The 16,206-nt window shown below is 44.2% G+C and overlaps 1 protein-coding gene across 1 annotated transcript in view; it reads left to right on the plus strand.

The window, feature by feature from the left end:
* The window catches only part of LOC121009511 (histo-blood group ABO system transferase-like), a 52,885-nt gene that overhangs the window by 24,747 nt on the left and 11,932 nt on the right, over positions 1-16,206 (plus strand). Inside the window, exon 2 of the mRNA XM_040442697.1 lies at positions 12,144-12,216. Within this exon, the coding sequence (XP_040298631.1) occupies positions 12,144-12,216 (73 nt within the window). The remainder of the gene's footprint in view (positions 1-12,143; positions 12,217-16,206) is intronic.

The raw sequence follows: 16,206 nt of genomic DNA on the forward strand, positions 1-16,206 counted from the left end.
CTGTGCTTGTGACGCTAGAACTGGTGCAGAGTCTGCGGTTAGGAGGAGATCGTCTAGATAAGGTACAATCTTTATTCCCTTCAGTCTGAGGAAGGCCACTATCTCTATTATCAATTTTGTGAACACCCGGGGGGCTGTTGATATCCTAAAGGGCAGGCACTTAAAATGATAATGGTTTACTCTGTCTGCTTCCCTTACTGCAAATCTTAGGAATTTTTGATGGTCCGGATGTATTGGTACATGGTAATATGCATCTTTTAAGTCTAAGGTGCACATTACCGCTTCCTGAGAAATGAGGGGTGTTGTTGATCTTATTGATTCCATCTTGAAACGACGGTACTTTATGAAGACGTTTAGAGGTTTTAGGTTGATTATAGTTCTGAAAGAACCATCTGGCTTCTTGACCAGGAATAACCTTGAATAGAAGCCCCTGCCTTCCTGACCCGCAGGGACGCGAGTCACTGCACCTAGATTTTTTAGTTTTGCGACGTCTTTTAAAAGATTTTCCTGTTGTGTACCTCCTCCGTACCCTGTTAGCACAAATTTGTGTTGCGGAATAGATATGAATTCTATCTTGTACCCTTCTTGAATAATTTGGAGCACCCAAGGGTTCTGAGTTACCTGGCTCCATGCTGGGAGAAAGGATCTTAATCTCCCCCCGACTGGTCTGGCGTCATTGTTTGTCCTGGGAAGTGTTGGGGTTAAGCAGAAATCCTCTGCCCCTACCCCCTTTAGGATAGGACCATCTCCCCGACTTCCCCTTATCCTTATACGTTTGGTTTTTTGGCTGGAATTTTTTACGAAAAAACTGTGTCTTCTTAGTTTTAGTCTCAGGAAAACCTATCTTTTTATCTAAGGCCTTTTCCAGAATTTTGTCCAGACTAGGGCCGAACACGTATGATCCTGAGAAGGGGATTGCACATAGCTTATTCTTTGAGGTGAGATCACCAGACCAGTTCTTCAGCCACAAAGCCCTTCTTGCGATGTTCAGAAGGGCCCCGCCTTTAGCTGCGAACCTGACTGACTCTGCTGAGGCGTCCGCTGTAAAGGCTGTCGCCATCTTTAGGAGCGGGATAGTCTCCAAAATGTCCTCCCTGGGAGTTCCCATTGACAAATGATTCTCCAGCTGAGATAACCACAATAAAAGGGACCTAGCCACTGAAGTAGCTGCCACGTTAGTAGACATTAAGGCCGCAGAAGCTTCCCAAGATTTCCTCAGGAGACCATCGGCTTTGCGGTCCATGGGGTCTTTCAGCTGGGAGGAGTCTTCGAATGGGATTGCTGTTTTTTTAGCTACCCTTGCGACCGGGGCGTCGATTTTGGGGATTTCTTCCCAAATTTTAGTGTCCTCTTTGTCGAAGGATAAACGGCTTTTAAACTCTCTAGGAATAAACAGCCTTTTTTCTACATCCTCCCATTCATCCAGGATCATTTGTTTTAGGCTAGAATTTAAAGGGAACACCTTCCTCTGTTTTGTAATCAGGCCAGCAAACATCTCCTCCTGAATGGATCTCTTAGCTGGTTCGTCTGAGATATCCATAGTCTGTCTAACTGCAGTTAGGAGGGAATCCATATCCTCAGTTGAGAAGCAGTACTTGCGTTTCTCCTCATGGGATGAGGAAGGTAAAGACTCCTCTTCTTCCTCCCCCCCTGAATATTCCACCTCTATGACCTCTGTGTCTGACTCCAAGATCTCCCTAGGTCTTTTAATCCCGGTGGTCTGTTCAGCCACCTTAGGCGTTATTAAGGAGGAAACTGACGCTTTGACCTCTTCTTTAATGATGGCTCTAATGTCCGTTAAAAGGGACGACTGTTCCTCTTTCATCATTTTGTTAATACAATCGGTACAAAGCTTCTTTGTATATGACTCCTGAAGCCTTTTATTGCAAATAGCGCATCTCCTGGGCTTCTTTTTGATGTCCACCTTTAGGGTAGGATCTTTCTCTCCCTAGGAGACATGATGATAGAAAAACAGGCCATAAATCCCTGAGCCTATCACTATCCCTACGCCAGCTTCACCACATGTAGTGCTGGGTTACTCACATGTCCCTGGGCAGGAGGGTCTGGGGACTGCTCTCTCACACCGGACGAGTCCATGACTGAGGGACTGACACCTAGCCCACCAGATTTTTAAATGCCACTGGCACTTACCCCTCCTGACGTGGATGCTCCTCCCACAGATTCTGGATGGACGCGAGGCCGTTCGTTAGGCCTCCAGCGTCCCTCGCCGCTTGGGGATCGTCCGCAGGGCGCCGCCATACTGGATCCGGCGTCGGAGGTCACGCACATGCGCACTCCTCTGCCGGCGCTTAGTCGTCACTTCCGGCTCAGCGCCGAACCCGGAAGTGAGAAGAGAAGCGCTCCGGTTCCCGCGCGATCCCTCCTGGAGGAGCGTCCTGCAGCCCAGAGCCCCGGCGGGGTTGCGGCTACCGTTTCCCAGCCCCTGGTATACCCGCCTCCAGCCGTGAGTCGCGTGACCCACAGGTACTGGAGAGGGCTGGGAGGCTAAGGGACCCCAGCATAGGGGTTTTAGCCCGGCGAAATAAAAAAAGAAAAAGGTTTCTGCAGGTCTACAAGAGACCACTCTCTGCCCTGTCCATTATTGGGACAGGAAAAAACACTGGTGATGGTGGGTGGGGGGGGGAGCTTTTAACCTCTCTGTTTCCTGTCCCAATAGTGTGCGGGGGAGACAACCTCCATGTAGTGCTGTCATGGAGGACGTCCTGGAAAACAGGTATCTCCTCTTCCGAGAGGTGTGTTCTAAATATGGACTTGCATCCAATCATTTTCTGGCATATTTACAAGTACCGAACTTTCTAAAAGTGCAATTGAGGGATTTCTCACAAGAATTCCCGTCAAACCAATTTGATTTATTAAAACAATAAAACAATTCCTCCCTGTCACTCTCGGATATCGTGTTTAGGATATGGAAAGCCCTGTCAGAAAAGTCCCCATCCAGACCCTTTAAATCCTGGGAAAAAGATCTGAAAGTTCCCAATTTACAGGACAAAAATATATTTTCGGGGATGGCTAGTAGTCAAGAAAGTAACCCCAAGTGAAATCTGGCGTGAATCACAGTTCAGAATCAATCACAGGGCGATTTACGGCTTCTATGAAACCCAGAATAATCTACAGCAAGGTAGAATAACACACTGTCCAAAATGACACACTATGGGTATACCCGCAGTCAGTCTTTTACTGGAAAACATTCATAAAATGGTCGGAGGAAGTACTGAAGAACAAGGTTCCATTATCACCGGAATTCATTTTATTCCACTATCATCCAGAAAATGCACATATCACGCAAATGACGCATATAAGCAGCAAAAAGATGTTTATTGCAATATTGGTTAAAACCATCAACACCACATTTAAAAAACATAATAAACCAAGTCAAATGGTGCATGAGAATGGAATTACTAGCGGCAGAACATGCGAAAGATAACTTAGTAAAAGGGCTCATGAAAAAGTGGAGGAGCTTTATAACAAAAGTACTTGACGAAGAAGAAATCCAAGTGGTAATAAACCTGTATAGATCAACAACATGGTGTTTGACAGAACAGTTGAGGGGTACATTCGGAAAGTTGGTGCAATACCATGAAATACAAACAGATTAATAAGTTAATAAGCAAACAAGGATACATGATCTGTTATAACAAAAGAGCTATGATAGGAGGGACTTGGTGATTGGGGACTGGATTGGTCAGAAGGGAAAGGGAGGTTGTTATTGTTAATACCTCTGTTTTTTGTGTAACATATTATATAAATTACTGTACCAATGGATCAAATGTATACACTATTATATGTTAAGATAAAACAATAAAACTTTGTTTACAACAAAAAAAAAAAGAGTATGTTTGATCCTTTTACATGTATCTGATATTTTAGTCTTTTTAGGCCGGATTTTGTCTATTTTTACATCTGCCTCTGTTCCCTCTACACTTCTGATATGTGATGGAGACATGTTTTGCTTCATTTTGAACTCATAATATCCAAAAACTTTGTAGCCTGAAATAATGATGGTTTCTTTGATGCCTACACTAATACAGAAGGCTTTAAAAATGTGAACTTTCTGACAAACATGTGAATGATATGTAAACGTTTGGCATTCTCAATAACCACTTTGTATGTCCGTTCAAAACATGGACATAAATCCAAACGTCGATTCCTTTCTGCCAATTTTTTATTCCTTTAGAATTTCATATGTGGGCATGCTGTGACTTCTAGTGCACCAAATCAGCTCTTTTAATCTTTGAGCATCACTATGAAAAATCCACACGTTTGAATCATTATTAGTGTTGAGCGAGCATGCTCGGCCGAACTGCTGTTCGGCTCGAGCATCGCTATGCTCGGCAGATCTGAGTGCTCGGCCGAATACTTTGGATGCTCGAGTACGATTTAATACACTCAAAGTCAATGGGAGACCCGAGCATCAAACCAGGCAACCCCTGCTCTAAAGAAAAGAGGGTGTCTGGTTCACAAAAAAAGGTTAGAAATTGATGGAAACCCCATCAAAATGGTTTGGAAACAGCATTAAAGGGGTATTCCCATCATAATGATCACTGTTAAATCTGTTAATCATTTGACAGTAATCATTTTTGAAAATATATTTGATTAACCAATTCCCACCCTTTAGGAGAAAATTCATCCCCACTTACCTCATTGTTGTCATTTGGTCTCCCCTGGTTACGGCCACCGCTCTTCTCCAGAATCCCTGTGGCCGCACTTGCGCAGAAGAAGCCTTCTTTTCTCCCAGCCGGGCCACTCGCTGTCCTGAACGTGCACACCGCCACGCATGCGCCATGGTGACTTCTTCCTGGCCAGAATAGTACAGAGCTGCGAACACGCATGCCGGCTCTGTACTATACTGGCCAGGAAAAAGTCACCATGGTGCATGCACGCTGGCGTGTGCATTCAGTCCAGCGCATGGCCCGGCCGGGAGAAGACGTCAATCAAGATGAAGCCTGCCCCCGACCAGAATCCAGGAAGTGAACAGCGTGCTGGCAGCAGGTTAGTATGAAAAGGCGCCATGGGAATACCCCTTTAAGAAGATAGCTGGATGCATCTTAGACTCCTATTATGTACGAAATACAATAGACAACCACACAAAGGCTATATGCCAATAGCCAGGTATGTGCAAGCCATCAATCTATCCATGAGACAGATAACAGCCAGCATACCTTACAATGGTAGCCTTGTGCACTATGAGATATTCCAAACCAGCTCTCATCTGACTGAGAACCAGTAAACCTCAAAGTTATTTTGCATCTATTGGATGGCTTGGGTGGACCTGCACACCTAGATCAATATCATTAGTGAGACAAAAAGTTTTCTAATAGTCCTAACATAATATTCAATAACCTTTCTATACAGTTTTGTCATGTAAAAACTCATTTGCATAAACATGGGCATATGGCAGGGATGCTCAACCTGCGGCCCTCCAGCTGTTGTAAAACTACAACCCCCACCATGCCCTTCTGTAGGTTGATAGCTGTAGACTGTCCGGGAATTATGGGAGTTGTAGTTTTCTAACAGCTGGAGGGCCGCAGGTTGAGCATGCCTGGCATATGGAAAAGACATGCAAATGAGCAGAATCTGCCTTGTTTTTCAGCTGTCATAAGACTATGAAAACCAATAGATGGCACTATTGAGTTATGTTGCAAGAAAATTTAGACTAGAACCTTCAGAATCACAGGTGCATATCCATGAAGCAAACATTATTAAAAACAATAGAGCTAAGAAATGGGGTCATTCTAGATAAAAGTGGTACAATACCGACTATAAATGAATAATGGAAGCTCTTAGCGCACATACGTGTCGGGCCCATCTACCAGGCGTCAAGGTGGCTTCCGCAGATGGGTCCCTGTCACTAAATATACTGCCTCACTTTGGACTTACTTAAGCCTACAATATTCAGGGCAGTGAATGATATCTGACACTGGGAAAGCTGGGTAATAACTCAGTGATAAAATCTAACACTGGGAAAGCTGGGTAATAACTCAGTGATAAAATCTGACATTGGGAAAGCTGGGTAATAACTCAGTGATAAAATCTAACACTGGGAAAGCTGGTTAATAACTCAGTGATAAAATCTGACACTGGGAAAGCTGGGTAATAACTCAGTGATAAAATCTAACACTGGGAAAGCTGGGTAATAACTCAGTGATAAAATCTGACACTGGGAAAGTTGGGTAATAACTCTGTGAATATATCTGACACTGGGAAAGCTGGGTAATAACTCAGTCATAAAATCTGACACTGGAAAAGTTAGGTAATAACTCAGTGCAGATATCTGACACTGGGAAAGCTGGGTAATAACTCAGTGTAGATCACGAATATTCTAATCGCGAATTTTCCATGCAAAAGGCTGCACTAATAGGCTTGTCATAAGACTCATAGTGTAATATTCTTGTCAAAAGACTATGAAACCAATAGATGGCGCTATTGAGTTATAAACAGCGCCATCTATTGGTTTCATAATCTTCTGACAAAACTATTAGTCTACTCTTGTCATAAGACTGTGAAACCAATAGATGGCGCTGTTTATAACTCAATAGCGCAATCTAGTGGTTTTCATAGTCTTATGACAGCTAAAAAAAAAAAAGGCATGTCTTTCCCATATGCCAATGTTTATGCAAATGAGTTTTTAAATGACAAAACTGTATAGAAAGGTTATTGAATATTATGTTAGGACAATCAGAAAACGTTTTGTCGCCCTAGTGATATTGATCTAGGTGTGCAGGTCCACCCAAGCCATCCAATAGATGCTAAATAACTTTGAGGTTTACTGGTTCTTAGTCAGATGAGAGCTGGTTTGGAATAACTCATAGTGCACAAGGCTGCCATTGTAAAGTATGCTGGCTGTTATCTGTCTCATGGATAGATTGAGGGCTTGCACATACCTGGCTTTTGGCATATAGCCTTTGTGTGGTTGTCTATTGTATGTTGTTGTTTCCAAACCATTTTTATGGGGTTTTAATCAATTTCTAACCTTTTTTTATGAACCAGACATCCTCTTCTCTTCTGAGCAGGGGGTGCCTGGGGTTCTCTCATTGACTTACATTGTGCTCGGGTGCTCAAAATTCACAGGAAGACACAATCTAAATAATCAATTCCTTTGTTCATTTGATAATTCAAATCTGTCTGCATAGCTCTCAAAAATCTCAGAGTTCTTGCACACATGGAGGTTTGCATCATATGTGCGGATTTCTTTGCATATTTTGATTAATTGCTTCTGCAATTTTAATTGTAAGCTGGCCTCTTTAATATGCAATGTCTGCTGGTGTATAGACCTTTCATTGTCTACTGAAACAAAGTCACCTTCAGCAGAGATCTGCAATGTCTTCTCTAGTTATACAATTAAGGTCACTTTCATCAGAGATCATATATATGTGTTTCATCTCATTCTGCTGAGTTCTCAAATCATCATTATTCTTACTTTCCTCTACTTTATTGCCAATTCCACCCTCAGTTGATGCATCTTCACAGATACCAGTGTCTGTGGTTGTAACTGCACTGGTACAATTATACATGGATCTATGTGACACTAGTCTGTGAAAGACCTTCACCATATGGACAATATTCCTTGTTTTCTCTTTACTGACTAAAATATGCTTACAGTCTGTCTACTTGTTTTCCTGTTCACATATCAAACCAAATCTTCTGCAGATCTAGCTGTTCACTAGGCATAAACGTAAATTGTAAGCTACTCTTATCAGCAATAGAATTTATTATTTCCATACTTACAACCTCAGTAAATTCAAGGCTGGGCTTCTGTCATCAGCACATCTTGGTACGTCTGGCACTTGTCCTCCTTCAGAGATTCTTCTTAGATTCTCCAACTTATTAAAGCTTGAAATTTCTTTTTTGAGTTCACTCTTCCCCCTCTTCAAGCTTTTATATAGCAGTATGGTAGCTCGCTAATTGTAATATCTCGCCAAATGTAATATCAATATGTATGAAAAATATCAAACTGATTTGGTAATCCTCTCCAAATCTAGTGTATGCGCTATTTGGAGTAAAGAGAACACCTGGAGGACTCATCAGGATTCAACAATAATTATATAAAAAATGATTAATGCGATTTATTTTCAGTTCTCATAAGAGTTGATTACTTACAAAAATAGTTTAGGAAGTCTTAATCTATTGTCCATGTGTGAATATGAAAGTCCATAAAGTATCATTGTTGAAGGTTAGGAATCTTCTTCTAAGGCTCCATGTGTTTCTTTCATGATCTTCAGCAGCAAACACCCCCAATAGAGTGAGTGTAAGAAGACCACCCCTTGTCTGTCTCAGTCAGTCGTTTATACCATAGATACAGGCCTGTCTTACTAAAGTATGTACTTCTACATTGTCATATATGGAGACTTCAAATATAGGTCTTGATGTCCACATACAGACCTCCCATTGCCAAATGTATTACTATAGATGGTGTCAGTGTGTAGTGTAATACATCCTTTATATTAAATACCAATTAATATTATATCACATATTTAATATGTTACAAGGTTTCAGGTGTGAATGGGGAGCAGGTGTGTTAAATTTGGTGTCATCCTTCTCACAATCTCTCATACTGGTCACTGGAAGTTCAACATGGCTCCTCATGACAAAGAACTCTGAGGATCTGAAAAAGAAATCATTGCTCTACATAAAGATGGCCGAGGCTATAAGAAGATCGACACTGAGCTGCAGCATGGTGGCCAAGACCATCCAGCGGTTGAAGCAGACAGGTTCCACTCAGAACAGGCCTCGCCATGGTCGACCAGGGAGGCTGAGAGCACGTGCTCAGCATCATATCCAGGGGATGTATGAGTGCTTCCAGCATTGTTGCAGAGGTTACAGGGGTGGGGGTCATCCTGTCAGTGCTCAGACCATACGCTGCACACTGCATCACATTGGTCTGCATGGCTGCCATCCCAAAAGGAAACCTCTTCTAAGGATGATGCACAAGCAAGCCGCAAGCAGTTTGCAGAAGACAAGCAGACTAAGGACATGGATTACCGGAACCATGTACTGTGGTCTGATGAGACCAAGATAGGCTTATTTGGTTCAGATGGTGTCAAGTGTGTGTGGTGGCAACCAGATGAGGAGCACAAAGACAAGTGTGTCCTGCCTACAGTCAAGCATGGTGGTGGGAGTGTCATGGTTTGGGGCTGCATGAGTGCTTCCAGCTGTGGGGGGGCTACACGTCATTGAGGGAACCATGAATGCCAACATGTACTGTGACATACTGAACCAGAGTCCAATCCCCTCCCATCGGAAACTGGGCTGAAGGGCGGTATTCCAACATGATAATGACCCCAAACACCTCCAAGACGACCACTGTCTTGTAAAGAAACTGAGGGTAAAGATGCGGGACCGGCCATGCATGTCTCCAGACCTAAACCCTATTGAGCATCTGTGGGGCCTCCTCAAATGGAAGGTAGAGGAGCGCAAGGTCTCTAACATCCACCAACTCTGTGATGTCATCATGGAGGAGTGGAAGAGGATTTCAGTGGCCACCTGTGAAGCTCCAGTGACCTCCATGCCCAAGAGAGTTAAAGGGGTTTTGTCATCACAGACAATGGGGGCATATTGCTAGGATATGCCCCCATTGTCTGATAGGTGCGGGTCCCACCTCTGGGACTCACACCTACACGGAGAACAGAGTGGGGAAAGTAGTGGAGGGCCCACTTTGCATGCGCAGCCGCCCTCCATTAATTTCCATAGGGCCGCCGAAAACACCCAAGCGCTGGGCACAATTTGGCCATTGTCATTTGAGTTTGAGTGTTGAGTTATTTTGAGGGCACTCCCAATCTACACTGTTATACAAGCTGTACACTGACTGCTTCACATTGTATCAGAGGGTCAGATCTTCAATGTTGTTTCATGAAAATATATAATAAAATATTTCCAAAAAAGTGAGGGAGGACTGACTTTTATGAGGTAAGGCAGTGAAAAAAAAATTCTGATAAAACGGACACACTGTCAGTTTTTCATTTTGCATCAGTGTGTGCATCCATTTTCTGGCCGTGTGTCTGTTTTTAATGTCCGTTTGAAAACGGACATGAATAAAGGATGAATTTGATTGGCAGTTATTTCTAGACCCACCCTTCTGAGAACACCCAAAGGATGGTAGGCCCCCAGCTAAAATAATCTACCCCATAGTGTAGGATTTAGTTTTGTTGCTGCCCCCAGATTTAATAATACCCCCATGTAGGCCCCCAGCTAAAATAATTTCCCCCATAGTGTAAGAATTTTTCTTTTACTGCCTCCAGCTTTAATAATGCCCCCTATTTTGGCCCCAGCTAAAATAATGTCTTCCAAGGTGTAAATAATTTTTTTATAGTGCCCCCAGCTTTAATAATACCCCTTGTAGGCCCCCAGCTTAAATAATGTCCCCTGTAGTGTAGGAATTGATTTTTTTTTACTGTCCCCAGCTTTAATAATGTCCCCCATGTAGGCCCCCTGGTAAAATAATGTCCCCCATAGTGTATGATTTTTTTTTTACCGCCCGCAGCTTTAATAATGCCCCCAATGTAGTCCCCCATCTTAAATAATGTCCCCCATAGAATAGGATTTTTTTTTTAATGTCCTTAGCTTTAATAATGCCCCCAATGAAGGGCCCCATCTTAAATAATTTCCCCCATGGTTTAAATAATGCCCCACCACAGTTTTTGTTTTTTAATTGATTTTACAAAAAAAAAAGAACAAAAACGTTACCTTATCCACTTGCTCACGCTGCAGCAGTCTCTTCTCTCTTCACTGAACGGGACCTGCCGAAGGTGCGCAATGACGTCACTGCGCGCTCCCACGTGGTTACGTCACCACACAGATCGCAGATCCTTTGGCAGGTCCTACTCAATGAAGAGAGAAGAGACTACCGCACCGCGAGCAAGTGCATGAGGTGAGTTTTTTTTTTAACCCCTCCTTGGTAAAGTGTACCCGTTTTTAACGGCCTTAGACGGGTGCACGCCTGTCAATCGGCCGTTAAATACGGTCCCATTGATTTCAATGGGTCCGCCTGACCGTGAAAACGTCCTATTTCTGGAGGGACGCTATTCACTGGCCGTTAAAAGAATAACCATGTGAAACGCCCCATAGACTTTCATTGGTGCTAAAAATGGCCGTGTGACGGCCGTTACTTAGATGTCCGTCACACAGCCATTATTCACTGTCATGTGCATGAGGCCCTACTGTATATTTACTAGTCTTGGTGTTCCAGCGATTTAAAATCATCCCGAATGGTCTAGCGGGTTATATATAGTTTAATGGGTAATTATGTCCCTGGGGATCCAGTGAGTAACATAATCCTTGGTGGTCGAATAGGTTATATAATATTTTGCTAATCTTATAGGTAATGAACTCCATGGTGATCAAGGGATTAGTAAAATCCCTGATCATGTATGATTAATAGAATCCCGGGTGCTCTGGTAGGTTATATGATATTCCTATCCTATATATCCTGGTAGTCTAGAGGTTTAATTAAAATCAATACCGGTGGTCTAGTGGTATAAAAATAATTCTATAATCAAAATGTTCCCACAGCTAAAACAGGGTCATTACAGCTCTATACTGAGATTCTGAGGTTGCTAGGGATACAGAGATTGTGGTTGCTAGGCGGAGAGTCCCTAGCAACCAAACATGTCCTATTACCCAGGTCTATTTCCAGGCATCAGAGATTTGTTCAAAGGACACCAGGATACAAAGAGCAGAGAAGGGGTCATGCCCAACTACTCTGCACTCTACACATTGTATCCATTTTTCTTGGAGTGTCCCTTTAAGGATGTGCTAGATATTTCTCACTAGTCACATGAAAAAGGGGGTACTCAAGGGGTATTCCCATTTTAAAGTGGTGCAGAAGTCGGACCTCCACCCATCATAAAGAGATGGCATACCCTAGCGATTGGCCATCAGCTCCAGCACTGACCAGTGGCTCCACTTTAGCTGCACTGTCTATCGGAGTTTAAGGTAGTCACAAATTTACCTTCTGGCTCAGACAGCTGCTTTGTCTTTGCCACTTGCTTTATACTGCAGCGTAATTTCCCCAAAGAGAGTAACCATGACCTCCCGTAAGAAAGTGGTCTATCAGGCAGACAAACCCTGTGGAAACATGACAGACCATCACTCCCATCATCTTTACTTGTCTTTTTGTTTACTTCCAGATGAAAAAAGCAACAGGAAGTGTTTTTATATTCTCATCTACATGGTGGTTCTGTGTCTGGTGTCCTTCTGCTGGTGAGTTCCTGGGACAGAGGATCTGTGAGAGAAGAGCTAAAAAGTAATTTTCTTCAAGGAACAATCCAGACAAATCTGAGGGGGCGGAGCATGATTCACAGATTTAAAATAGCAAACTGACAATCTCTGTATCAGGCTCCGCCCCTGCATTACGTATAACAGTATGAATTTTGCCTGGAGTATTCCTTTAATTATACTATACAATTTATTGTATAGGAAGAGGATGACTGTAGGACAGGAGAATACAGTCTATTGCCCCCTGTTATCAGCCATTTCAGGGGAGAAGATGACTGTAGGACAGGAGAATACAGTCTATTGCTCCTGTTATCAGCCATTTCAGGGGAGAGGATGACTGTAGGACAGGAGAATACAGTCTATTGCCCCCTGTTATCAGCCATTTCAGGGGAGAGGATGACTGTAGGACAGGAGAATACAGTCTATTGCCTCCTGTTATCAGCCATTTCAGAGGAGAGGATGACTGTAGGACAGGAGAATACAGTCTATTGCCCCCTGTTATCAGCCATTTCAGAGGAGAGGATGACTGTAGGACAGGAGAATACAGTCTATTGCCCCCTGTTATCAGCCATTTCAGAGGAGAGGATGACTGTAGGACAGGAGAATACAGTCTATTGCTCCCTGTTATCAGCCATTTCAGGGGAGAAGATGACTGTAGGACAGGAGAATACAGTCTATTGCCCCCTGTTATCAGCCATTTCAGGGGAGAAGATGACTGTAGGACAGGAGAATACAGTCTATTGCTCCTGTTATCAGCCATTTCAGGGGAGAGGATGACTGTAGGACAGGAGAATACAGTCTATTGCCCCCTGTTATCAGCCATTTCAGGGGAGAGGATGACTGTAGGACAGGAGAATACAGTCTATTGCCTCCTGTTATCAGCCATTTCAGAGGAGAGGATGACTGTAGGACAGGAGAATACAGTCTATTGCCCCCTGTTATCAGCCATTTCAGAGGAGAGGATGACTGTAGGACAGGAGAATACAGTCTATTGCCCCCTGTTATCAGCCATTTCAGAGGAGAGGATGACTGTAGGACAGGAGAATACAGTCTATTGCTCCCTGTTATCAGCCATTTCAGGGGAGAGGATGACTGTAGGACAGGAGAATACAGTCTATTGCTCCCTGTTATCAGCCATTTCAGGGGAGAGGATGACTGTAGGACAGGAGAATACAGTCTATTGCTCCCTGTTATCAGCCATTTCAGGGGGAAGGATGACTGTAGGACAGGAGAATACAGTCTATTGCCCCCTGTTATCAGCCATTTCAGGGAGAGGATGACTGTAGGACAGGAGAATACAGTCTATTGCCCCCTGTTATCAGCCATTTCAGGGGAGAGGATGACTGTAGGACGGGAGAATACAGTCTATTGCCCCCTGTTATCAGCCATTTCAGGGGAGAGGATGACTGTAGGACAGGAGAATACAGTCTATTGCCCCCTGTTATCAGCCATTTCAGAGGAGAGGATGACTGTAGGACAGGAGAATACAGTCTATTGCCCCCTGTTATCAGCCATTTCAGGGGAGAGGATGACTGTAGGACAGGAGAATACAGTCTATTGCCCCCTGTTATCAGCCATTTCAGAGGAGAGGATGACTGTAGGACAGGAGAATACAGTCTATTGCCCCTGTTATCAGCCATTTCCGGGGAGAGGATGACTGTAGGACAGGAGAATACAGTCTATTGCCCCCTGTTATCAGCCATTTCAGGGAGAGGATGACTGTAGGACAGGAGAATACAGTCTATTGCCCCCTGTTATCAGCCATTTCAGGGGAGAGGATGACTGTAGGACGGGAGAATACAGTCTATTGCCCCCTGTTATCAGCCATTTCAGGGGAGAGGATGACTGTAGGACAGGAGAATACAGTCTATTGCCCCCTGTTATCAGCCATTTCAGAGGAGAGGATGACTGTAGGACAGGAGAATACAGTCTATTGCCCCCTGTTATCAGCCATTTCAGGGGAGAGGATGACTGTAGGACAGGAGAATACAGTCTATTGCCCCCTGTTATCAGCCATTTCAGGGGAGAGGATGACTGTAGGACAGGAGAATACAGTCTATTGCCCCCTGTTATCAGCCATTTCAGAGGAGAGGATGACTGTAGGACAGGAGAATACAGTCTATTGCCCCCTGTTATCAGCCATTTCAGGGGAGAGGATGACTGTAGGACAGGAGAATACAGTCTATTGCCCCCTGTTATCAGCCATTTCAGAGGAGAGGATGACTGTAGGACAGGAGAATACAATCTATTGCCCCCTGTTATCAGCCATTTCAGGGGAGAGGATGACTGTAGGACAGGAGAATACAATCTATTGCCCCCTGTTATCAGCCATTTCAGGGGAGAGGATGACTGTAGGACAGGAGAATACAGTCTATTGCCCCCTGTTATCAGCCATTTCAGGGGAGAGGATGACTGTAGGACAGGAGAATACAGTCTATTGCCCCCTGTTATCAGCCATTTCAGAGGAGAGGATGACTGTAGGACAGGAGAATACAATCTATTGCCCCCTGTTATCAGCCATTTCAGGGGAGAGGATGACTGTAGGACAGGAGAATACAATCTATTGCCCCCTGTTATCAGCCATTTCAGGGGAGAGGATGACTGTAGGACAGGAGAATACAGTCTATTGCCCCCTGTTATCAGCCATTTCAGGGGAGAGGATGACTGTAGGACAGGAGAATACAGTCTATTGCCCCTGTTATCAGCCATTTCAGAGGAGAGGATGACTGTAGGACAGGAGAATACAGTCTATTGCCCCCTGTTATCAGCCATTTTAGGGGAGAGGATGACTGTAGGACAGGAGAATACAGTCTATTGCCCCCTGTTATCGGCCATTTCAGGGGAGAGGATGACTGTAGGACAGGAGAATACAGTCTATTGCCCCCTGTTATCAGCCATTTCAGAGGAGAGGATGACTGTAGGACAGGAGAATACAGTCTATTGCCTCCTGTTATCGGCCATTTCAGGGGAGAGGATGACTGTAGGACAGGAGAATACAGTCTATTGCCCCCTGTTATCAGCCATTTCAGAGGAGAGGATGACTGTAGGACAGGAGAATACAGTCTATTGCCCCCTGTTATCAGCCATTTCAGGGGAGAGGATGACTGTAGGACAGGAGAATACAGTCTATTGCCCCCTGTTATCAGCCATTTCAGGGGAGAGGATGACTGTAGGACAGGAGAATACAGTCTATTGCCCCCTGTTATCAGCCATTTCAGGGTAGAGGATGACTGGAGGACAGGAGAATACAATCTATTGCCCCCTGTTATCAGCCATTTCAGGGGAGAGGATGACTGTAGGACAGGAGAATATAGTCTATTGCTCCCTGTTATCAGCCATTTCAGGGGAGAGGATGACTGTAGGACAGGAGAATACAGTCTATTGCTCCCTGTTATCAGCCATTTCAGGGGAGAGGATGACTGTAGGACAGGAGAATACAGTCTATTGCTCCCTGTTATCAGCCATTTCAGGGGAGAGGATGACTGTAGGACAGGAGAATACAGTCTATTGCCTCCTGTTATCAGCCATTTCAGGGGAGAGGATGACTGTAGGACAGGAGAATACAGTCTATTGCTCCCTGTTATCAGCCATTTCAGGGAGAGGATGACTGTAGGACAGGAGAATACAGTCTATTGCCCCCTGTTATCAGCCATTTCAGGGGAGAGGATCACTGTAGGACAGGAGAATACAGTCTATTGCCCCCCTGTTATCAGCCATTTCAGGGGAGAGGATGACTGTAGGACAGGAGAATACAGTCTATTGCCCCCTGTTATCAGCCATTTCAGAGGAGAGGATGACTGTAGGACAGGAGAATACAATCTATTGCCCCCTGTTATCAGCCATTTCAGGGGAGAGGATGACTGTAGGACAGGAGAATACAATCTATTGCCCCCTGTTATCAGCCATTTCAGGGGAGAGGATGACTGTAGGACAGGAGAATACAGTCTATTGCCTCCTGTTATCAGCCATTTCAGG

Source organism: Bufo bufo, chromosome 8 (genome assembly GCF_905171765.1).
Source record: "Bufo bufo chromosome 8, aBufBuf1.1, whole genome shotgun sequence".
Lineage (NCBI taxonomy): Eukaryota > Metazoa > Chordata > Amphibia > Anura > Bufonidae > Bufo > Bufo bufo.